The sequence below is a fragment of the Bufo bufo genome, chromosome 7 (genome assembly GCF_905171765.1).
Source record: "Bufo bufo chromosome 7, aBufBuf1.1, whole genome shotgun sequence".
Classification (NCBI taxonomy): domain Eukaryota; kingdom Metazoa; phylum Chordata; class Amphibia; order Anura; family Bufonidae; genus Bufo; species Bufo bufo.
The window spans coordinates 143,669,203-143,695,131 of NC_053395.1; the positions used below are offsets into that span (position 1 = coordinate 143,669,203).

At 43.2% G+C, this 25,929-nt stretch overlaps 1 protein-coding gene across 1 annotated transcript in view; it reads left to right on the forward strand.

The window, feature by feature from the left end:
• The window catches only part of LOC121008794 (aldehyde oxidase-like), a 223,558-nt gene that overhangs the window by 132,841 nt on the left and 64,788 nt on the right, over positions 1 to 25,929 (forward strand). The window contains exons 25-28 of the mRNA XM_040441488.1: positions 18,105 to 18,332; positions 20,154 to 20,249; positions 20,448 to 20,576; positions 20,963 to 21,037. Coding sequence (XP_040297422.1) covers positions 18,105 to 18,332; positions 20,154 to 20,249; positions 20,448 to 20,576; positions 20,963 to 21,037 — 528 coding nt within the window. The remainder of the gene's footprint in view (positions 1 to 18,104; positions 18,333 to 20,153; positions 20,250 to 20,447; positions 20,577 to 20,962; positions 21,038 to 25,929) is intronic.

Genomic DNA, 25,929 nt, shown 5'->3' on the forward strand with positions numbered 1-25,929 from the left:
ACTACAATCTGTTAAGTGCTTTCACCTTGTCATCTGATGTAATTTTACATTATGTCATTCAAAACTGTGCATTATAAACCATGTTGTAAAAAAAAGTGTATATTGCATGGTGAAAGAAGGAAGTTAGTGTGAGTGTAGCCCACCCCCTGCTAGGGGTAGGGTGTGCATGTTAGGAGCTCCAAGAGATAGGGAACCAAACCAGGATCTTGTCTCGGGTGAGACATTGATCATCATCCCCAGCCTGAGCCCTGCAGCCTTAGCTGGATGAAGCAAGCAGACAACTCCAGTCCCAGGAAGAAATCATAGAAGATAACTGTGAGTACCCAGTTAGTCAGTCCCCATACAGCAGAAGATAGAGAGTGCAGAAGCCAAATTCCTGCCACAGTATAGAGCTAACAAGCAGACGTCCTTTCCTGCAAGCTCCAGGTACACGAGAAAGGGGAAGATAAATTCATGCCAACCATTGCCAATACCTGCTGGGATCTAAGACTAAAGGTGTATCTTGCTTGGATGAAAGTTACAATCAGTAAAGACAACTTTACCCAAGGTCTGGATCTCAATTTCTGCTGCAAAATCCTTCTATTATTCCTACTAGCACTACACTTAATTTATTGCAAGTGAGCCAGGATCCAGGAGTCCAACCGTACCCAGGTAGGAGACAACATTGACACTATGATCACCACCATACAGAGACATTACACGACTCTGGCATTCCTAACCTGGGACGTGCGTTATAACACCTTTAACCACTTCAGCCCCCAGTGCTTAAACACCCTGAAAGACCAGGCCACTTTTTACACTTCTGACCTACACTACTTTCACCATTTATTGCTCGGTCATGCAACTTACCACCCAAATGAATTTTACCTCCTTTTCTTCTCACTAATAGAGCTTTCATTTGGTGGTATTTCTTTGCTGCTGACATTTTTACTTTTTTTTGTTATTAATCGAAATTTAACGATTTTTTTTGCAAAAAAATGACATTTTTCACTTTCAGTTGTCAAATTTTGCAAAAAAAACTACATCCATATATAAATTTTGCTCTAAATTTATTGTTCTACATGTCTTTGATAAAAAAAAAATGTTTGGGTAAAAAAAAAATGGTTTGGGTAAAAGTTATAGCATTTACAAACTATGGTACAAAAATGTGAATTTCCGCTTTTTGAAGCAGCTCTGACTTTCTGAGCACCTGTCATGTTTCCTGAGGTTCTACAATGCCCAGACAGTACAAACACCCCACAAATGACCCCATTTCGGAAAGTACACACCCTAAGGTATTCGCTGATGGGCATAGTGAGTTCATCGAACTTTTTATTTTTTGTCACAAGTTAGCGGAAAATGCTGATTTTTTTTTTTTTTTTTTCTTACAAAGTCTCATATTCCACTAACTTGTGACAAAAAATAAAAACTTCCATGAACTCACTATGCCCATCAGCGAATACCTTGGGGTCTCTTCTTTCCAAAATGGGGTCACTTGTGGGGTAGTTATACTGCCCTGGCATTCTAGGGGCCCAAATGTGTGGTAAGGAGTTTGAAATCAAATTCAGTAAAAAATGACCTGTGAAATCCGAAAGGTGCTCTTTGGAATCTGGGCCCCTTTGCCCACCTAGGCTGCAAAAAAGTGTCACACATCTGGTATCCCCGTACTCAGGAGAAGTTGAGGAATGTGTTTTGGGGTGTCTTTTTACATATACCCATGCTGGGTGAGAGAAATATCTTGGTCAAATGCCAACTTTGTATAAAAAAATGGGAAAAGTTGTCTTTTGCCAAGATATTTCTCTCACCCAGTATGGGTATATATAAAATGACACCCCAAAACACATTCCCCACCTTCTCCTGAGTACGGAGATACCAGATGTGTGACACTTTTTTGCAGCCTAGGTGGGCAAAGGGGCCCATATTCCAAAGAGCACCTTTCGGATTTCACAGGTCATTTTTTACAGAATTTGATTTCAAACTCCTTACCACACATTTGGGCCCCTAGAATGCCAGGGCAGTATAACTACCCCACAAGCGACCCCATTTTGGAAAGAAGACACCCCAAGGTATTCCGTGAGGGGCATGGCGAGTTCCTAGAATTTTTTATTTTTTGTCACAAGTTAGTGGAAAATGATGATTTTTTTTTTTTTTTCATACAAAGTCTCATCTTCCACTAACTTGTGACAAAAAATAAAAACTTCCATGAACTCACTATGCCCATCAGCGAATACCTTGGGGTCTCTTCTTTCCAAAATGGGGTCACTTGTGGGGTAGTTATACTGCCCTGGCATTCTAGGGGCCCAAATGTGTGGTAAGGAGTTTGAAATCAAATTCAGTAAAAAATGACCTGTGAAATCCGAAAGGTGCTCTTTGGAATGTGGGCCCCTTTGCCCACCTAGGCTGCAAAAAAGTGTCACACATCTGGTATCCCCGTACTCAGGAGAAGTTGAGGAATGTGTTTTGGGGTGTCTTTTTACATATACCCATGCTGGGTGAGAGAAATATCTTGGTCAAATGCCAACTTTGTATAAAAAAATGGGAAAAGTTGTCTTTTGCCAAGATATTTCTCTCACCCAGTATGGGTATATATAAAATGACACCCCAAAACACATTCCCCACCTTCTCCTGAGTACGGAGATACCAGATGTGTGACACTTTTTTGCAGCCTAGGTGGGCAAAGGGGCCCATATTCAAAAAAGCACCTTTCGGATTTCACAGGTCATTTTTTACAGAATTTGATTTCAAACTCCTTACCACACATTTGGGCCCCTAGAATGCCAGGGCAGTATAACTACCCCACAAGCGACCCCATTTTGGAAAGAAGACACCCCAAGGTATTCCGTGAGGGGCATGGCGAGTTCCTAGAATTTTTTATTTTTTGTCACAAGTTAGTGGAAAATGATGATTTTTTTTTTTTTTTTTTTTCATACAAAGTCTCATCTTCCACTAACTTGTGACAAAAAATAAAAACTTCCATGAACTCACTATGCCCATCAGCGAATACCTTGGGGTCTCTTCTTTCCAAAATGGGGTCACTTGTGGGGTAGTTATACTGCCCTGACATTCTAGGGGCCCAAATGTGTGGTAAGGAGTTTGAAATCAAATTCAGTAAAAAATGACCTGTGAAATCCGAAAGGTGCTCTTTGGAATGTGGGCCCCTTTGCCCACCTAGGCTGCAAAAAAGTGTCACACATCTGGTATCCCCGTACTCAGGAGAAGTTGAGGAATGTGTTTTGGGGTGTCTTTTTACATATACCCATGCTGGGTGAGATAAATATCTTGGTCAAATGCCAACTTTGTATAAAAAAAATGGGAAAAGTTGTCTTTTGCCAAGATATTTCTCTCACCCAGTATGGGTATATATAAAATGACACCCCAAAACACATTCCCCACCTTCTCCTGAGTACGGAGATACCAGATGTGTGACACTTTTTTGCAGCCTAGGTGGGCAAAGGGGCCTATATTCCAAAGAGCACCTTTCGGATTTCACAGGTCATTTTTTACAGAATTTGATTTCAAACTCCTTACCACACATTTGGGCCCCTAGAATGCCAGGGCAGTATAACTACCCCACAAGCGACCCCATTTTGGAAAGAAGACACCCCAAGGTATTCCGTGAGGGGCATGGCGAGTTCCTAGAATTTTTTATTTTTTGTCACAAGTTAGTGGAAAATGATGATTTTTTTTTTTTTTTTCATACAAAGTCTCATCTTCCACTAACTTGTGACAAAAAATAAAAACTTCCATGAACTCACTATGCCCATCAGCGAATACCTTGGGGTCTCTTCTTTCCAAAATGGGGTCACTTGTGGGGTAGTTATACTGCCCTGGCATTCTAGGGGCCCAAATGTGTGGTAAGGAGTTTGAAATCAAATTCAGTAAAAAATGACCTGTGAAATCCGAAAGGTGCTCTTTGGAATGTGGGCCCCTTTGCCCACCTAGGCTGCAAAAAAGTGTCACACATCTGGTATCCCCGTACTCAGGAGAAGTTGAGGAATGTGTTTTGGGGTGTCTTTTTACATATACCCATGCTGGGTGAGATAAATATCTTGGTCAAATGCCAACTTTGTATAAAAAAAATGGGAAAAGTTGTCTTTTGCCAAGATATTTCTCTCACCCAGTATGGGTATATATAAAATGACACCCCAAAACACATTCCCCACCTTCTCCTGAGTACGGAGATACCAGATGTGTGACACTTTTTTGCAGCCTAGGTGGGCAAAGGGGCCCATATTCCAAAGAGCACCTTTCGGATTTCACAGGTCATTTTTTACAGAATTTGATTTCAAACTCCTTACCACACATTTGGGCCCCTAGAATGCCAGGGCAGTATAACTACCCCACAAGTGACCCCATTTTGGAAAGAAGACACCCCAAGGTATTCCGTGAGGGGCATGGCGAGTTCCTAGAATTTTTTTTTTTTTGTCACAAGTTAGTGGAATATGAGACTTTGTATAAAAAAAAAAAAAAAAAAATCATCATTTTCCACTAACTTGTGACAAAAAATAAAAAATTTGAGGAACTCGCCATGCCCCTCACGGAATACCTTGGGGTGTCTTCTTTCCAAAATGGGGTCACTTGTGGGGTAGTTATACTGCCCTGGCATTTTCCAGGGGCCCTAATGTCTGGTAAGTAGGTAAATGACCTGTGAAATCCGAAAGGTGCTCTTTGGAATGTGGGCCCCTTTGCCCACCTAGGCTGCAAAAAAGTGTCACACATCTGGTATCTCCGTACTCAGGAGAAGGTGGGTAATGTGTTTTGGGGTGTCATTTTACATATACCCATCCTGGGTGAGAGAAATATCTTGGCAAAAGACAACTTTTCCCATTTTTTTTATACTAAGTTGGCATTTGACCAAGATATTTATCTCACCCAGCATGCCCAAATTCCTTTTAGGAGGGCATTTTTAGACATTTGGATACCAGACTTCTTCTCACGCTTTGGGGCCCCTAAAATGCCAGGGCAGTATAAATACCCCACATGTGACCCCATTTTGGAAAGAAGACACCCCAAGGTATTCAATGAGGGGCATGGCGAGTTCATTAAAAAAAAAAATTTTGGCACAAGTTAGCGGAAATTGATTTTTTTGATTTTGTTCTCACAAAGTCTCCCTTTCCGCTAACTTGGGACAAAAATTTCAATCTTTCATGGACTCAATAAGCCCCTCAGCGAATACCTTGGGGTGTCTTCTTTCCAAAATGGTGTTATTTGTGGGGTGTTTGTACTGCCCTGGCATTTGAGGGTCTCCGCAATCATTACATGTATGCCCAGCATTAGGAGTTTCTGCTATTCTCCTTATATTGAGCATACGGGTAATGAGATTTTTTTTTTCCGTTCAGCCTCTGGGCTGAAAGAAAAAAATGAACGGCACAGATTTCTTCATTCGCATCGATCAATGTGGATGAAAAAATCTCTGCCAAAAAAAGAAAAAGGAGGGGAAAGGCGTCTGCCAGGACATAGGAGCTCCGCCCAACATCCATACCCACTTCAGCTCGTATGCCCTGGCAAACCAGATTTCTCCATTCACATCAATCGATGTGGATGAATAAATCATTGCCGGGATTTTTTTTTTTATATATACAAAGTGTTTGCCAAAGTATATGAACACCGCCACCTCCTCAGCTCATATGCCTCGGCAAACGTATCTTTTACTGCAGAGGAGAAATCTCGTCTTGCAGCGCCGCATACACCGACTTGCGTGTAATCTGACAGCAGCGCAATGCTTCTGTCCGAATGCACATCAGTGCTGCAGCTGGTCGATCGGTTGGTCCACCTGAAAGGTAAAAAAAACAAAACAAAAAAGAAAAAACCAGGCCGCAAAGCAATAACTTTATTAACTGTTGAACAGAACATAGAAACTTTTTTTAAACTTTTTTAACTGAACGTTTAACTTTTGTACTTACCGGTATTTTTTTTTTCGTTTAGTTTTTTTTACCTTTATAGAACAAACCTCTCCTTCCCCATGGGACAATGTGCAAAGCGCAAATCACCCAAAGATGTGGCGAAGTACGTTATGCACTTTATCCCAGGTGAAAGGAGAGGTTTGCAGCAGCTGTGAGTGAATGGGCCCTAATAGCCCTGTGTGCCTGTCCTGGTGAGATGTGATCCCTATGCTAGGTGTACCTGTGTGTGGTACTTCCGGAAACACTCTCCATAGCATAGGGCAGGGTGGTCAGCACAGTCAGGACAGAAATAGCGGGTGTCACGCCTTATTCCACTCCTGCTACAGACACGACATCTTTTTCGGGGTGACGGTTGGGTTGAGGTACCAGGAACGACACTGGGGAAATGTCGCTCGTGTAGACGGCTAACTACACTGGTGGATGGGGCCACGGAACCTCCTGGGTAAAGGAGGTTCTCGATGATCTCTTCCTGGAATTTGAGGAAGGATCCTGTTCTCCCAGCCTTACTGTAGAGAACAAAACTATTGTAGAGCGCCAATTGAATTAAATATACAGACACCTTCTTATACCAGCGTCTGGTTCTGCGGGAAACTAAATACGGAGACAACATCTGGTCATTGAAGTCCACCCCTCCCATGAGCGCATTATAGTCGTGGACACAGAGGGGCTTTTCAATGACACGGGTTGCTCGCTCAATTTGGATTGTCGTGTCTGCGTGAATGGAGGAGAGCATGTAAACGTCACGCTTGTCTCTCCATTTCACCGCGAGCAGTTCTTCGTTACACAAGGCAGCCCTCTGCCCCCTTGCAAGACGGGTGGTTACAAGCCGTTGGGGGAAGCCCACGCGACTAGTTCGCGCGGTGCCACAGGCGCAAATCCGTTCTAGAAACAAATGCCTAAAGAGGGCCACACTTGTGTAGAAATTGTCCACATAAAGATGGTACCCCTTGCCGAATAAGGGTGAGACCAAGTCCCAGACTGTCTTCCCACTGCTCCCCAGGTAGTCAGGGCAACCGACCGGCTCCAGGGTCTGATCTTTTCCCTCATAGATCCGAAATTTGTGGGTATAGCCTGTGGCCCTTTCACAGAGCTTATACAATTTGACCCCATACCGGGCACGCTTGCTTGGGATGTATTGTTTGAAGCCAAGGCGCCCGGTAAAATGTATTAGGGACTCGTCTACGCAGATGTTTTGCTCAGGGGTATACAAATCTGCAAATTTCAGGTTGAAATGGTCTATGAGGGGCCGAATTTTGTGGAGCCGGTCAAAAGCAGGGTGGCCTCTGGGACGGGAGGTGGTGTTGTCGCTAAAATGCAGAAAACGGAGGATGGTCTCAAATCGTGTCCTGGACATAGCAGCAGAGAACATGGGCATGTGATGAATTGGGTGCGTTGACCAATATGACCGCAATTCATGCTTTTTTGTCAGGCCCATGTTGAGGAGAAGGCCCAAAAAAAATTTAAGTTCGGAAACTTGGACTGGTTTCCACCGGAAAGGCTGGGCATAATAGCTTCCCGGGTTAGCGGTTATAAATTGTGTGGCATACTGGTTGGTCTCTGCCACGACTAAGTCCAAGAGCTCCGCAGTCAAGAACAGCTCAAAAAATCCCAGGGCCGAACCGATTTGAGCCGTCTCAACCCGAACTCCAGACTGGGCGGTGAAAGGGGGAACTACTGGTGCGGCTGAAGTTGGTGACTGCCAATCAGGATTTGCCAGCACCTCAGGGACTCTAGGGGCTCTACGGGCCTGTCTGTGCGGTGGCTGCGACGGGGTAACTATTGCACGTGCCACCGTACCAGCTTCAACTGCCCTTCTGGTGCTCGCTACTTCACCAGGTTGTACGGCAGTGCTGGTACTAGGTCCAGGAAGGGCTGCGCTGCTGGTGTATGCCTCCCCACGTGATCCGGCAGCGACAGCCCGACTCTGCTGCTCTTGAAGCGGATACTGCGTAACCTGTGGTCTAGCGACATGGGGCCGGGTACGCCTGGTGGACCTCCACCTCCTCGTCCGAACTTTGGGTCAGAGAGCCACTGCTTTCCACAGGTTCATATTCTGACCCGCTAGATTCGTCAGATGAGGGTTCCCACTCCTCATCCGACTGGGTCAGAATCCTGTAGGCCTCTTCAGAAGAATACCCCCTGTTTGACATTTTGGACTACTAAATTTAGGGGTATTCCCTGAGACTACCCAAGAAAAAAAGCAAACCTGTCTTACAAAGGGGAGGCTAGCGAAGTACCGGAGGCCGCTGCGGTTGATAAAAAATATCAAAACTGATTTTTTTTATCGCCGCAGTGCGTGTAAAATGAATGTGCAGTGATCAAAAAATATATATTTTTTGTCACTGCGGTGGGGCGGGCGTGGGTGAACGCACGTGTGGGCGACCGATCAGGCCTGATCGGGCAAACACTGCGTTTTGGGTGGAGGGCGAACTAAAGTGACACTAATACTATTATAGATCTGACCGTGATCAGTTTTGATCACTTACAGATACTATAAAAGTACAAATGCTGATTAGCGATACGCTAAACAGCGAATAAAAGTTACTGCGGTGCGGTGGGGTGGGCGCTAACTGACGCTAACTACCTAACCAAGGGGCCTAAACTATCCCTAAAACCTAACAGCCAATACCAGTGAAAAAAAAAAAGTGACAGTTTACACTGATCACTTTTTTTCCTTTCACTAGTGATTGACAGGGGCGATCAAAGGGGTGATCAAAGGGTTAATTGGGGTGCAGGTGGGTGATCTGGGGCTAAGGTGTAGTGTTGGTGCTACTCACAGTTCAGTCTGCTCCTGTGCTGGATCCAACCGACGAAAAGGACCAGCACAGGAGCAGACAAGCCATATAACAGATCATATTTACTAATATGATCTGTTATATGACTTTGGATTGGATTTTTTGAAAATCGCCAGCCTGCCAGCCAATGATCGTTGCTGGCAGGCTGGTGACGAAATACTTCTTTTAATTTTGCCGGCCCGCGATGCGCATGCGCGGGCCGGCTTTGAGCGAAATCTCGCGTCTCGCGAGATGACGCGTATATGCGTGACTCTGCGCAGCGCTGCCACCTCCGGAACGCAATCCTGCGTTAGGCGGTCCGGAGGTGGTTAAAGGGCCCTGCGAGTGTACCCTGCGCACGCTGCAATTGGCGTCACGAACAAACATAGACTATTATTTGCAACTGACCCAGACATTGCATAATTTAGCGTCAGTGTGTATACCCCGGTCCAGCTCATTGCACAAGCGCAGCTGCCTGTCCACAGCCAATGTGGACAAGCTCACGTTCATTAAAATGAACCAGGCATGGATCCCACAGGACTTGTCCGTACCTTGTGCAGAATAGACATGTATACCAGCCATTGTTATACTACAGCGCAATTGCTCATTCTTGTATTTTGGATATTTCCCACTCTTTTGGAGTGTAACCTAATTTAAAAAAAATTAAAGTCAAAAACCAGTGTTGGCTACCTTGTCCTCCTCCACCGCCGCTTCCACCTACACCGCTACGTCCACCGCCTCTTCAAACTCCTACTCCATGTGGACATCCACCTCCTAAGTCAAGATTATTTTAAAAAATTTGTACGTATTTTATTTTATTTCATTTGACTAATTTGTCTGTTACATATTCGGGTGAAATTCACAAATTTTTGGGTGTGATATGCCCCTGCTCTACCTAGTAGACAGGTAAAAAAAAATCACTAATTTGTCTGTTACATTTTCGGGTGAAATTCACCAATTTTTGGGTGTGATATACCACAGCTATACCTAGTAGACAGGTAAAAAAAAATCATTCATTTGTCTGTTACATATTCGGGTGAAATTAACCAATTTTTGGCTGTGATATACCCCTGCTCTACCTAGTAGGTAAAAAAAATTCACTAATTTGTCTGTTACATTTTCGGGTGAAATTCACCAATTTTTGCCGTAATGAAACCCCTGCTCTGCATAGGTGACAGGGAATTAAATTTCAAAACTTCGGGCGTGGCCTGGACGTCTTCAGGAATGGCCGCGTGAAGACAGAGCTCCGCCGCCATTAGCTTCTAAAGGAGACTTTCCTACCGCGCCACTGCAGCACATGGGGAAAAAATTGCTGGGCAAGCCCTCCACCTCGTCCCGACCATCCGCCTGGGGGAATAAGACGCTTGATTCCTACCTCAGCCGTCCACTCCGCGCGGCTCCGTCCGGTTGCGGCCTGCTTCCATCTCAGGCCTCCGGCGCGTGTGAGGGTGAAGTGAAGAGCGCACAGCCGCCGACAGGTACGAGCAGCAATCCAGCCTTACGGCTTCCTACCTCCTCCCTGTCCCCACTAGCAAGGACTTTCCTACCCACTAGCGCTGTGGGGACGCAGCTAAAGCGCACAGGGGCAGGAGAGGGGCTACACCTAACAGGAGGCATAGCCGCCATTATGGCGCCAAAATCGGCAGCTAAACAAGCCAAACCAGTGGCCACTCCGTCCCAGAGACGGCGAGATTGGGCCGAATCCTCTGAGGATCCCCCCAGTCAGCAGCATCATAGAAGGAGAGAGGGAGGAGAAGCTGTTACTTGGGAGCAGGGAAGTGAATATGAGGACGAGGGAGAGGGAGATCTTCTGCAACCCTCCCAGGGCCCTACAATACTTCAGCAGACATTACAACATTTGCCTACTAAGGATGATTTTAAAATGCTGGTCTCAGAAGTCAGAAATGCCTGTAAATCGGAAATCTCAACTTTAAGGCAGGATCTGAAGCACTTAGCAGACCGCATGGACACTATTGAAATAGACCATGATGACACCCGTAGAAGTGTGGCACATTTACAATCTGTTATTGCTTCTCAATCCCAAGTTATCAGGGACAATGCACGTCATCTGGAAGACCTAGATAACAGAGGGCGCAGAAATAACATCCGTGTACGGGGTTTGCCAGAAGCTAATGCGGAAGAAAATCTGCAGGAAATATTATCTGAACTTTTTAATGCTTTACTAGGCACACAGCCACCCCAGCTTATTAAGCTTGATCGAGCTCACAGAGCGCTGCGGCCTAAGTCCTCATCCATGCAGCCCAGAGACGTAATTTGTTGCGTGCACGATTTTCAGGTGAAGGAAAGCATTATGTCCAAAGCCAGGGAAGCACGCTCCATTGATTTTCATGGCGCTCCTGTTCATTTATATCAGGACTTATCATGGTGCACACTCCAAAAAAGAAGAGTATTACAGCCTTTATTGCAACTGCTGAAGGAAAAGAAGATCCCTTATAGATGGGGGTTCCCGTTTGCATTAATAGTCACGAAAAATGGCAGATCCTCCATCTTGCGTCAGCATTCAGACCTCCCTGATTTTTGTGCTGCTTTGGACATTGAGATTCCACCCATCACAGACTGGGAACTACCGGATCCACAACCTGCCCTGGGTCCAATTTGGCAACCTGCCAGACAGAAGAGAAGAAGATCTTCCCCCACTGGAGGGACCCCTCTACGTGAACCACAAGATGAACCCCCATGATTGCTGCATGGACTTCATTAGCTTAAATTGTATCTCCTACTGTTCTTATTCGCCAGGAGGCGACGGCCTTATGGTTCTCTGTTTAAGGTCCTATGTTAGTAGAATTGGTTTATTGTTCAATTCTCTGGTTATTTCATGCTCTAATAAGCTTTGAAACCTGGCCCATCCTGTGCCGGTCCAGTCATGCTTCCAATAAGCAGACCAGTAGTTTCGCCCTCCCCCCCCAGCTTCTGTTGGTTGGGCTGGAGGGACGGCAGTTTGCTGATAGTAATATCACTAGTTGTTGCTCACTGATCTGTATCTGGGTGGCAACACCCAATGTTCGGATACTAAATGGTGTATTCTTTATGTTTGTATGGTCCTGTGTCTCCCCCCCTTCCCTTTTGTGTCTCTTCTTATTGTTTTTTATACTCAGGTCTCCAGATTCCAAATCACAATCGACTGAATGCCTTAAGGTGTTTTCATCTATGACAGTGTCCTTGAAAAGGATCCATTGCAACCACATAGCAAGTACATATATTCCATGCTTTGAAAATGATTAAGTATGTATCGCTTAATGTAAAAGGTCTTAACTCTAATGTGAAGAGACGCCTGGCACTTACTGAGTGCAAGTCTCAGAAAGCTGACATAGTCTTTCTTCAGGAGACCCACTTTGATCACCAGGGCTCTTTCAAGTTTGCGCAATATTTATTCCCTCGTATATATTCTGCTTCCTCTGGGAGAAAGAGAGCAGGTGTTGCCATTCTCATGTCTGCTGATTGCCCTTTACAGGTGGAAGATGCTATTATTGATCCAGCTGGCAGGTATATCATACTAAAAGCCACACTCAATGGTAGCCCACACGTACTGTGCAATTTATACGCTCCGAATACTGCCCAAATCCCTTTCCTTAATAAGGTGTTTTTAAAACTATCGAAGTTGCTCCCAGCTGCATTGCTAGTAGGAGGAGACTTTAATCTCTCCTTCTCCGAGCGTCTAGATAGATTAACCCTTCAGAATAGACCGCCTACTAAGGATCAGTGTCGAAACTCACGTCTTTTTAGACGTCTTATTAGAAAATTCGAATTATATGACCTCTGGAGAATTAACTATCCCACTGCAAAAACATTTTCTTTCTTCTCACATCCACATAATACACATTCCCGTATAGACTACTTTTTTGGTAATATCCCAATCTTAAGGATGCTTGCGGATGCCGACATAGGACCAATTTCCTGGTCGGACCATGCTCCGGTGTCAATTAACATTAAAACATCAGGTTACTACCCTAGAGTATGTCATTGGCGCCTTAATGAATCCTTCCTACACCAGTTGCCGCTTAGGCAGGAGTTACGTGAGGGCCTTACAGAATACTTCACCTTAAATCAGTCCTCAGGACCCCCTATATCTATGATATGGGAAGCCCACAAGGCAGTCTTTAGAGGCGCATGTATAGCGATGGGGTCTCGACTGAAAAAAGACCGTACTATGCAACAACACAATATCACCTCACAGCTGAAGGATTTAGAAAAGATGCTAGAGTCCCGTTGCTCGCGGCCTTTGCTTAGGCGCATTATAACCCTGCGTGCTAGATTGAAGGAATTATTGTTTTATAAAACTGAGAAAAAATTACTATATTCGCGTCAAAGATTTTATATGTGGGGAAACAAACCGCATACCCTCCTGGCTCGACAGCTTCGGGACTCTGGCACTATAAACACTCCGACTGCAATGAGGCGAGGGGATGGGGCAATAGTGTATGACCCAGAGGTCATTTCCAACTTATTTCAGGATTATTATAAGGCACTTTACTCTATCCCTCAACAACTCCCATCTGACCCAGGGCGCAGTAGACTCCTCCTAGATTCCTTTCTTTCTAAGTGTGATCTTCCTCAGTTGTCAGGAGAAGCTCTTGCCTCATTAAACGCTCCCATTACTGTGGAGGAACTGCAGGAAGTACTGAAGCAGCTACCCAATAATAAAGCCCCTGGGCCAGATGGTCTACCATACATCTATTACGCAACATTTTCTGATATTCTTTTGCCACATATGACGCTGTTGTTTAATTCTTTCCTACAAGGATCACCAATACCCACTTCAATGTCGCACTCCTATATAACTTTAATACCTAAACCAGGTAAAGATCCCCTAGAATGTGGAAATTATAGGCCCATTGCACTTCTTAACTCAGATCTGAAAATTTTCACGAAAACTCTGGCTAACCGACTTTCAGACTGGCTACCCCAGCTGATCCATAAAGATCAAGTGGGCTTCGTTCGAAACCGACAGGGCGGAGATAATACAAGGCGCACTATTGACTTAATTGATATCACAAATAAACGCAGAGACTCGGCGTTGTTGCTAAGTCTTGACGCAGAGAAAGCGTTTGATCGCTTAGGGTGGCCTTTTATGTTCTCTACCATGGAGGCCTTCGGTCTGAAAGGCCCTTTCCTTACAGCCCTTCATGTTCTATATGCCCAACCTACAGCGATAGTGAAAATGAAACATGCTCATTCTTTGCCTTTCCCTATAAAAAATGGTACGCGACAGGGATGTCCACTGTCCCCTCTGCTCTTCGTTCTATGCATAGAACCCCTAGCGGCGGCCATTAGGTCTCATCCTGATATTCATGGGATTAAAGTGAATGCAGTAGAATTCAAACTTTCACTATTCGCAGATGATATCCTGCTAACATTAACTGACTTGCATATTTCGCTTCCCAACCTCTTTAAACTACTAGAGACTTATGGTAGATTATCCGGTTATAAAATTAATACCACAAAAACTGAGGCTCTCCCTCTTAACCTAGCCCCTGATATTTTGACCACCTTAAAATCTAACTTTAATTTTCAATGGACGGAAATGTCCTTGAGGTATTTGGGAGTCAACTTAACCCCTACTTATCCCTCGTTGTACGCTCAAAACTTTCCATCTATGTTCCGAGAACTCAAGGCCTTAATGATTAAATGGATGCCTTTTCCCATCTCCCTTTTGGGCCGTATAGCATCAGTCAAGATGAATGTTTTGCCTAAATTACTGTATTTGTTTGAGACTCTCCCAATTCCTGTCCCTGAGAAGGAGCTGCGGGATTTTCAATCATCCATATTCAGGTTCATCTGGAATGGAAAGAGACATCGCATAGCTTGCTCAATTTTAATGTCACCCAAAACTCAAGGTGGTTTAGCAGTTCCAAATATTAAAAAATATTACTGGGCTACACACCTTAGAAGACTGCCAGCCTGGTCCAATATGTACGCGTACTCCAGATGGATGGAAATAGAGAAGTTGTGGATAGCCCCTGTACATCCGAACTCACTTATTTGGTACTCCCTACAACCCTCACTTAGACCTGAACTATTGGGCCCTATGTCTTTTACATGTAACATATGGTCGAGGTGTAACAGACTGTTTTCACTTGCATCAGAAAAATCTTCTATGGTCTCCTTTCTGTATAACCCACTATTTAAGTTGGGAATGAGCACAGTTTTTCTTAAAACATTGTTTCCCAAGAAGTTGTTCAGATTTGCGGATGTTGTAAACTATAGGACTCTGGGCTTGTTCTCATTTGACGAGGTACGTTCCTTGCATCAATTACCAGAGTCTTGTAGGTATCAATATGTGCAGATTAGCCATTTTTTTTCGGACCTCTTTCACTCAACGAAGGTGTCAACCCCCACGCCGTTTGAGAAACTTTGTAAATTGACTGTTACAACGAAAGGTCTCATCTCAGGCATCTATCTTATCCTATCATCCTCCTCTGTCACTCACTCCTACATGTCTAAATGGGAAGCAATTCTAGGCCAACCTATAACGTATGCAGAGTGGAAACAGATATGGGAACGGGCAGCGAAGTCGTCCTCATGTGTCACATATAGGGAAAACACATATAAAGTGCTTATGTTTTGGTATCATACCCCACAGCTATTAAAACACTTTAGCCAAGATATCTCTGATAGATGTTGGAGGTGTACGACAGGTGAGGGGACCCACCTTCACATTTTCTGGGAATGTCCTGTGATTGTGCCCTTCTGGAGAATGGTGGAGTCTGTCTTTTTTCAACTCCTCGCAATTCGTTTTCCTTTTACACCTTTTTTTTACTTACTGAATATGCCAAAAATGTCATTAAAAAAACAATTCCTCCTATTAGTCCTTCAGGTGTTAACGGCGGCCAGACGCCTAATTGCGAGGTTTTGGTTGAGGGCAGACGCACCTACCCGAATGGACCTCATGCATAGTGTAAGAGAAGTTAGAAAAATGGAATACTTAACTGCATGTATTACTAACTCAGTCGATAGATTTACAAAGATCTGGCAAACATGGGATGACGCTTTTGATCACTTACAATAAAAGACCTTTGATTACCAGTTAGACTGTTATTTTTCCCCCTTCCTTTAATTTCCCCTATGTGTCGTGTCATTGTGATTGTCTTATGTCCTTTTGTGGTTTCAGCCCTTGGTGCATTTATGGGCCTCAGATGCAAAATGTATGTTTTGTATACTAAAGTACATTTGTTGATACTGACGTTATGCAACATAGTATTGTACCTGTATTGCCTCTTACGATTGTGCTATGAGACAATGTACCTGTATTATTTTTTCATTGATAAAAAAATCAATAAAATAAACAATTTATAAAAAAATTTCAAAACTTCTTCTTGAATTGACGCGCGCCCCCTCCTTTCATTCAATGCTTAAACTTTAACAACTTGTCCCACATTTGCGCTTCAAATTTTTGTCCCATTTTTTCGCTCAATCACATTTCATTTCAAACAATTAACCTCCCTTGGATGTGGTATTCCTTTCTCACGCTCCCTCTCCGGCGTGGAACCCTGATTCGCCGCTAACCGTGATCAACATGGTAGGCACAGAAAAGAACATCGAAAGTTGATAGAGAAGATATCCAATTGGATCGTGGACATCACGGGGACGTGCGACATGGTCGGGCAGTACTAACTTCTGGGTCTCCAAATTGGGCACATGGCCTGAGCTTGCCTTCTACGCCTTGGAGGTGCTGGCCTGCCCTGCAGCCAGTGTATTGTCTGAACGTTTGTTTAGCACGGCTGGAGGGGGTTATCACAGGTTATATTTCCCAATGTTTTGGGGTGTACCCTAATTTTAAAAAAAAATAAAAAAATTTCAACCAAAAAACAGTGTAGGCTACCTTCTCCTCCTCCACCGTCGCTTCCACCTACACCGCCACATCCACTGCCTCCTCAACCTCCTACTCCATATGGACCTCGTCCTCCTAGATCAAGATTATTATTTTATATTTTTACATATTTTATGTTATTTGAAGTCATTTCCCTATCCACATTTGTTTGCAGAGCACTTGCCATGCTCTTAACCACATTTTGCTGGCATTTGCAGCCCTCTAGCCCTTTCCATGCCATTTTTACAGCAATTTTAGTGCTCAAAAGTTTAGTGCTCAAAAAAAACTTTTTGGTGAAGTTCGGCCGAACCCGTCGAACCCAAACATCCAGGTGTCCGCTCAACTCTATTCATCTCCCATTATAGATTGGATGCTAGATTAGCTAAGTACTCGGCCTTTTGGCAGACTATACTTGATTCTGCCAGGTATGAGGGCCCTCCCTAGGGGTTCTTCTTGCTATCTTCCCATCTGTGCTGCTGGTAGGACGTAAAGGAATCGTTAATTTCTAACGATAATTTGTTTTCCCTTAGTCCTAACAGCAGCACACAAAGATCCCACCCTAGTAAGTTTAGTTTTTTCTTGCTACAACACATTGGCATAGGGGCGGTTCCCTCCTTTATAGGGGGTATTTAATTGTTAAATTGTATGATTTACTTGGGCTCATTAATAATTCCGCCGGTCCTACCAGTCCATGGGGGGTTTGTTAACCCCATCTGTGCTGCTGTTAGGACTAAGGGAAAACAAATTATCGTTAGAAATTAACAATTTTTTTGTTTTTATACTATTTCAGGTTAAATCAATTTGCTGACACAAAACACAAGGAAATTCAGCTTCTAGGCGAATTGAATTTATCCTGAAATTCAGATCGAATTCCAGTTTGGGGGATTTGATTCGCTCATCTCTAATAGTAACCAATCTGGTTGCACCTTTAATTTTTCAAAGCTCCTCTGAAAAATTAAAGGATTAATATTGGTTGCTATGGGCAACTAAACCAGTTTTCTTTTACACCAGTTTGATAAATTTCCTCTTTACAGCTCATGCATAGACTGTGACCGGCCCAGGAAACATGGTCTATGTGTTTGCCGAATCTTCCAGGCTTACAGCGGTTCGCCTGAACTGAACTGACTGTATCATAGTGTTTTATGATGCAGTCAGTTATTATGTGATCAAGGATCTATTGTACTGAACTCACAGTTCAGTACAACAGATCCCCAATCAGATATAAACTGTATTGTAAATTACTAGGAAACAGTCAGTTCAGGGGAGAGGCATTCGGCCGATCATGGTCTATGCATGAGCCCTATGTGTGTTCAGTTGGTATTCACATATACAGTACATATACAGCCACTTGTGAACCAGTTAAAACTGCCAGATATCCATTTTTTATTGGTGTCAGGATGTTTTATAAATTTGCTATTGCCACTCATGTACCAAACATTGAATGCCTACAATCCAAACTGCAGTCTACATAGTTTAACTACACCTTAAAGAGGCCATTTCCAGATTTTATTTTGCATAGTCATATTAAGCCTATACATATATATGCAAAGTTTCATTTTATTGAGGAGCAATACTGTATTTCCTCTATTATTCCTACGCATGTGTCACTATCTGCCTTAGGTCAGAGAAATCAACATGTACAGAAACATTATTATGACACCTTATAAGCAGGAGTTTGATACAACTAATCTGAGGAGATGCTGGGAGGACTGTAAGAAGAGCTCCTCATACCATGCCAGGATGGAAGCAGTAAGACAGTTTAATAAAGAGAACCACTGGAGGAAGAGAGGCATAGCGCTCATCCCTCTGAAATTTCCTGTCGCCTTTATTGTGGCTTTCCAAAATCAAGTAAGCATTATGAATTCATTTACCAATTTCTGTTACTCAAATAATTAACTGGACTCCTAAAAGTTTAAATAATCACTAAAAGGAACACTAAACCCAGGAATGAATGCTAAAACTAAACAAGAAATATAGTTGTCGTCCCTGTTTTATCAGTCTGCAGCACATTCTGTATGATCTGAACACAGTCTTAGGCCTCCTGCACACGACCGTATTTTTTTTCCGTTTACGTTCCGTTTTTTGCATTCCGTATACGGAACCATTCATTTCAATGGATTCGCAAAAAAAAGGAAGGTACTCTGTATGCCTACCATTTCCATTCCGTTCAAACATAGAACATGTCCTATTATTGCCAGCAAATCACGTTTCGTGGCTCCATTCAAGTCAATGGTTCCGCAAAAGAAACAAAATGCATACCGAATGCATCCTTATGTCTTCCGTATCTATTCTGTTTTTGTGGGACCATCTATTGAAAATTTTATGCCCAGCCCAATTTTTTTATGTACTTACTGTTTAAACATTATTGTATGCTTCTGCTTCAGTTTGCGATCCCCAAAAAACAGATCATAAAAGGAAACCAAACGGAAAGACGGAATGAAAAAACGGAAAGGAAACACAACGGAAAAAAAAAACGGAACAACAGGTCAGTTAAAAACGGACCGCAAAATACTGAAAAGGCCATACGGTTGTGTGCACGAGGCTTTGCAGAAACCCTGCTTTTTTTTTTTGCATCTTTAGGGCTCATGCACATGACCGTTGTTTTTCACGGATCCGTTGTTCCGTATCTGAGTTTTTTTTTTCTGATTGAGGTCCTCTTCTGTTCCGTTATTCCACAAAACATATCCGTATGGATTCCGTATGCAATCCATTTTTTGCGGAACGGAAACGGAAACAGTAACTAACTTATTAATCATCAAACACATGAGCAATATGGGCTGGGCATAGCATTTCTACAGTATGAATTTACAAAATACGGATGACATACGGATGTGTTCTGTGTGCGTTCCGTATTTTTTGTGGACCTATTGACTTGAATGGGGCCTCGGACCTTGATTTGCAGACCATAATAGGACATGCACTACTTTTTTGGGAAACGGAAATACGAAAACGGAATGCACACGGATTACCTTCCGTTGTTTTTGCGGACCCATTGAAGTGAATGGTTCCGCATATGGTCCGCAAAAAAAACGGAAGCGGAAATAAAATAGGTTTGTGTGCATGAGCCCTTAACCAGTTGGAGACAGCCATGGATTTTAAACATCTGGGTGGTCCGCATTTACCTCTGCAAGGATGTTTCTGGATGTCACTGGTGAGTAAGCAGCTGCATGAAGATAAGACAACTGTGGGCACGGGAAAGGCAGAGATTGTTTTTTTTTTTTTATACCATCCATGCCTTCCCCATTGCTGTATACTGTACACAGCGCTCAATGGGTGCTTTGTATACAGATCAGGCAGCAGCAATGCTACTTCCTACTCCAGTCCCAGCAATCAACTGCATGAGCTGCTGGTGCAGATGAGCTGTGCAGTGAGGCACGACAGCTTTGTTAAAATCTCTGGAGGATGGATTCCTCCTGTAATTGCGGCTAATGTGTGTATATTAGAAGTCAGCAATAAAAAAAGTGTCCCCTCTTGTATTGATTTCAAATGTCTTCCAAAGAGTTATGGCTTTCGAAGAAACATGCTCTAAAAAAACTGAAAATGTGTCTGGTCTGATCTTGAACTGGTTAAGTTTAGTTGGCTGCTTTGAAATTTTAGTCTACTGTAGGTTATGTATATGGATAATAGTAAAAAACATACCATAATATTCTTTCATATTGATGCATTCAGGCGGCTGCACTAGTTCACATTTATCAAGATGGTTCAGTGCTAGTGTCACATGGAGGTACTGAAATGGGACAAGGCATTCATACCAAAATTATTCAGGTAAAATAATTGTCTACATTTTAAAAGTTTCCATTATATTACAATGTCATTTGTTATGAAAATCTGTAGTATTATACAAAAATACCTGTCATGGCCCTCCAGATTGAATGCCTAAAAATCAGTCTGGTAACAAAACTATAAAAATTGAAACTATATGAAGCGTGCAAGAGCCTCACGTTTTCTTAATTTACACCACAGATTGCCAGTCGAGAGCTGGGCATACCTATGTCCGATATCCACATTTGTGAAACAAGCATTGGCTCTGTACCCAACACCATTGACACAGCTGCAACAGTTGGAACAGATGTAAATGGGATGGCAGTGAAGGTATGTTATAACTCATGTTATGTTAGTCTGGGTGCATACTGCATTAAATCCCCCTACTGGGCGTTCCATCGTGGATATATGTTTAGTAGGTAAAAAAGTGTTGAAAGAATTCATATTTAGACTCCATTTGACCTGTTTTCCATTTGTTTCCACGCTTTTTGCCAGGAAAACATTCTGGCCAGCAAACAAAAAATTTAAAATGGAAAGCAGGTCAATCAGAATCCAAAGATGAATCTTTTGAATTCCGTTTGACCCACTAAAGTGAATGTACCCATCGTGATATACCTTTAAATACCATTTTTAGGTATTCGACCATATAGCCCCGCCAGGAAAAAACAAAATAGTATTTGGACTGATTTGAATTATTTAATTGCCTTTCTGCACAGAATGCTTGTGAGAAACTTCGTCAACGACTTGAACCTATTGTCAGAAAAAATCCTGAAGGCACTTGGGAGAGTTGGGTAGGTTCATTTCACATCACTGTTGTCTTTAATTAAAGGGGTTGTCCAAGTTAAATACACATTTGCATCACATTATTATGACCACCAGGTAATATCCAGAGTAAGAGCTCATGCACACGAACGTATTTTATTTCCGTTTCCGTTCCGTTATTGCGGTTTCCCTTTGCGGTCCGTATGCGGACCCATTCACTTCAATGGGTCTGTAAAAAAACGGAAGGTATTCCGTCTGCATTCGGTTTCCGTATTTCCGTTCCGAAGCAAAAATAGAACCTGTCCTATTATTGTCCTCAAATCACGCTCCTTGGCTCCATTCAAGTAAATGGTTCCGCAAAAAAACAGAATGCATACGGAATGCATCAGTATGTCATCCATTTTTGCAGAACCATTTTTTCTACATTTTAAGCCCATGTGCTTAGTATTTACTAATATTGGCTGAGCACATGTGCCGGAAAGTCCCTGAGGCCTAGATGTGCTGCAGACCAGATATTGCATGATGGATGTGGAAAGGCTAATTTCAGAGATCCAAGAAAGACCCCAAATCTGGGACACCTGCAATGAGGGCTACCATGATCGGGTAGCCAAGGTGCGGGCATGGGAGGAGATTGCGCGACACATGCTGCCGGTCCAATGGGAGAAGGCAAATTCCAAAAAACGTAGTGACTTAGGTAAGACCACCCATGCTTAAGATTGGTTTCATTTCAATTTATTTGTGTCTATATTTTAAGCAGATGCGTAGATATAGGGGAAGCAGGGGAAGTGTGTGTTTAGTGCCACAACTATGATGGGGGACACCCCGGAGGATTTTAACTCATTGCAAAGATGTACCTTCTCCTCAGAACTTGTTTTTACAGTTAACTAACAAAAATGCCTAATATGTATCAAGTATATGTTTTGTCTTCTACACTGTACACATTATTGCGCTATGTTGGAGCATATATGTAATTTCGCCAGTCCTATAATATTATGTTTAGATATATAAAATCTCATGTACATGCTTCAAAAGTTAATGAAGGTTATGCCCCTGTAATGTATGAGTTTGCAAAAACTACTGTGCCATACTAGTATTAGATATCAATAAATATTACTATATTTTCTGAAAGATGTACCTTATTTATTTATTTTTATGTGGTGTGATATCTTATATCCACAGTTTTTTTTTTTTTTTACAGATAATGTGTGATGCTTCTAAAATATAATTTATTTGCAAATCCTCTGTTTCTTTAAATCTCAGCACCGTTGACAATCTGGAGGAGAAAGTCCAACAGTCCAGCAGCTCGCTTGAGGAGGAGCAAGCTGCTGTCGGACCCCATTCCCCATGTCCTGTGGCTAGTGAGGAGGACTTCAGCACGCAGGAGCTGCCCACTAATCAACCACGGCAGGAGGAATCTTCTGCTGCGGAAGCTGGAGGAGCAGCGGCTTCAAGTCCTGATCCACAGCCCAGGCTGCGTCAGCGGAAAAGGGGGGCTAGGGCCAATCCTTTATCTCGCTCAGATACTGGAGTTCTGATTTTATTTTTATTTTTTTAAATCTTTTTTATTGCAATTATATAAGAAACATGTAGAAAATCAGAAAAATCCAAAGATCCATATTACACAAATCAAAAATATAAATCAAGAATATAATAACATTTTACCCCACCCTTGAGAGAGAGAGAGAGAGAGAGAGAAATATATATATTAAAGCAAGATCTACAATCTACTAAGAGGAAGAAGTGGCAAAGGGATATGGAGGATTATACTACCGGTTTTGTATACAGCTGGCAGGGAGGACAGAGGACTGTTAAAAAAGGCCCTAAGAGGATAGAACGACCCTCCCCCCGAAGCAAGAAAATGGGATCCTTTAATCAAAGGGACAATTTCACAGCCCCAGAGATGGACGATCCCCGGAGTGCTGGTGCAGCATCCAGTTCTAATACCCCCACCACCACTGTTCCTTTTTTAGGTCTGGGCCCAGATCCCACCGGACCAGACGAGGGGGAAGGAGGCAACATAGGTGGCGCAAAGGGAGGCTTGATGAAACCGCAAAGAACCATGCGGAAGAGACAACTGTGGTAAATATATCGTCTGTTGTGTTAACTCCTATACAACTGTCTGTCTTGGAAAAAGGACTTTCCTTCTGCCCGGTTAAGAGCATTGATTGGTTCCAATTAGAGCTTGACCTGCACCGTTTCTTTAGAGCCATTAAGTTAAAAATTTGGTTTGACAAACAGTCCACTGAAGTCTCAGTGGTTGGGTCGGGAGGCGATTCAGAGCTTACACTCAATAATGTACAACTACATCTAAAAAGTGATTTTTACCCTGTCATTAATCATGTTGCCCTTGACACATTCATTAATGCAGTCAGAATTGATTTAGAGGCACTAAAAACATCAGGAGAGGAGGGAATGTGCATAAAAAGGAATATGAGAGGAGAGGAAACCATGGCCTTAAAGGAGCTCTCTGCTAACCCTTGTCTGACCATTAAACCGGCAGACAAGGGTGGAGCAGTGGTGGTCATGAATACAACTGACTATGTGGATGAGGTATATCGCCAATTGAACGATGAAAACGTATATCGTAGGCTTCCAGGTGACCCCAAGTTTGAATTCTTGAAGAAGATCCGCGGGGCACTGGATTCCGCTAGAGAGGAGGGTGTGATCGATGATAAGTTACATTCCTTTCTCTATGTGGACCGGCCGAGGACCCCGGTAATATATATGTTACCGAAAATCCACAAGTCACTTGTCTCTCCACCAGGCCGCCCGATAGTATCAGGCATTGGTTCACCGTTCTCTCAGATTGCCATTTTTTTGGACAGGATTCTGTCGCCATATGTCTCAAAAGCGAAATCATACATAAGGGACACTACACACTTCCTGAATGAAATTAGTGAAATACAACTACCGGCACATGTCATCTTAGCATCATTCGATGTAGTTAGTTTGTACACATCTATTTCACATGATAGGGGGGTGGGTGCGGTTAGAAAATGTCTAGCTGACTCACCATATTCCTTAAAATGTAGGGAATTCCTGATCACGCTCTTGAACATTGTGCTCACCTGTAACTATTTTTTGTTTCAGGATGAGTACTTTGTTCAATTGCGTGGGACCGCTATGGGCTCGAATGTGGCGCCAAATTATGCCAACATTTATATGGCTCATGTAGAGGAGATGTACGTCTATGTTAGCCACCACTTCAGACAGGTTCTGGGGTGGTGGCGTTACATAGACAACATCTTCCTACTATGGACGGGCTCCATTGAGGAGTTGCACCAGTTTGGAGATTTCCTCAATGAGATTGACCCTGAGGTCAAGTTCACATTAGTTAGCTCTAAAACTAAGATTGAATTCCTGGATGTAACAGTAAGTAGACGGGGGGACTTTTTACACACTGACCTCTTTATTAAAAAGACAGACAAAAACACACTACTCAAATATGATAGTTGTCACCCTAGGAGCATGGTCAGGACATTACCCTACAGCCAGCTGCTTAGGGTTAGGAGAATAGTACAAGGAGATGAGGAGGCCACAGCTAGACTCACTGCAATGGGTCAGAAATTCATCAATAGGGGATATCCGAAGAAACTGGTGGAACAACACAAAGTAAGGGTTATGCAACAATCTAGGGAAATTCTCTTGAAAAAATGCGTAAATGAGGTAAGGGATGAAAAACGCATACCCTTCGTTACGCGGTTCTCACCCCTGAGTGACAAGATCGGAGGTATTCTGAAGGGACATTGGCCCATTTTGGGCAGTAACTTCAAGAGCATCCCCGAGTTTGCCAATCCTCCTATGATGTCTTACAGACGTACACGTAACATTAAAGACCAACTTGTACGGGCTGATATTGGCACTAGTAAGATCTCGTTCAGCACCTACTTTGGAGCATCCAGGAAAGGAAGTTTTCCTTGCCATGGATGCGTGAATTGCCTTATGTTAAGGGGAGCAAGTTTTGTACACCCACAGACTGGAGAGGAATACATGATTAAACATCACTTAACTTGTGATTCTTCTTATGTAGTGTACCTACTTGAGTGTCCCTGTCGTCTCCTCTACATAGGGGAGACCACATGGGACGTTAAAACAAGATTGAATCATCACAGGTATACGATCAGGAAAAAGAGGTTAGATCTTCCAGTGTCTAAACACTTCACGGAAGCGGGACACACTGAGAAGGACCTGCGTTTCAGGGTCATCGACCAGGTCGCCATGCCACGACGAGGGGGCGACAGGTCGGTGACACTGAAGCAGCGAGAACTATATTGGATTTTCCAGTTACGAACCTTGAAACCACATGGACTCAATGTTGAATTTAGAGTGATATAACCTGGCACCAGTGGGGTGCGTGACATTAGTCTGAGAGTGTATAAGTTGAGATTGTGCTCTTTATTCATTTTTCTCCCTTTCTCTTTTGTCTCCCATAGATTATCTTGATGGAAACATTTGTCTTAACTGAGAGGACATCGCCCGACATGAAATTTCCAAGCGATCATAACAAATATGTTTTGTGTATAGTATACTTTTTTGTAGATCTCTCCATTTATATCTACGGCTGGGGATTCGAAACCAATATAATTAATGAAATCCATTTTTCCGTGACAAATTACCCACTGGGACAGAAGGATGCCAGTGGGGGTGGATATTGGAGCGGGGGACATGTGACACGAAAGTGTATGGTCCTTCGTCCCACACAGGAACATGCGCCCAGAGATGGACGCATGGGCCAGTGATATATATCTACTTCCACACTGACTCCATATATAACCACGGGAGGCAGGGGTGTAGTGACTGGATCCCTGGTTAAGACCAGCCCTGGGATTCCTGTCACAATGGTATTTGTGCACTGGATTAACCGACGTGTGCACATCTTTCCATAGACATCACCCGCTACCTGGTGGTTACTGTACCCTTA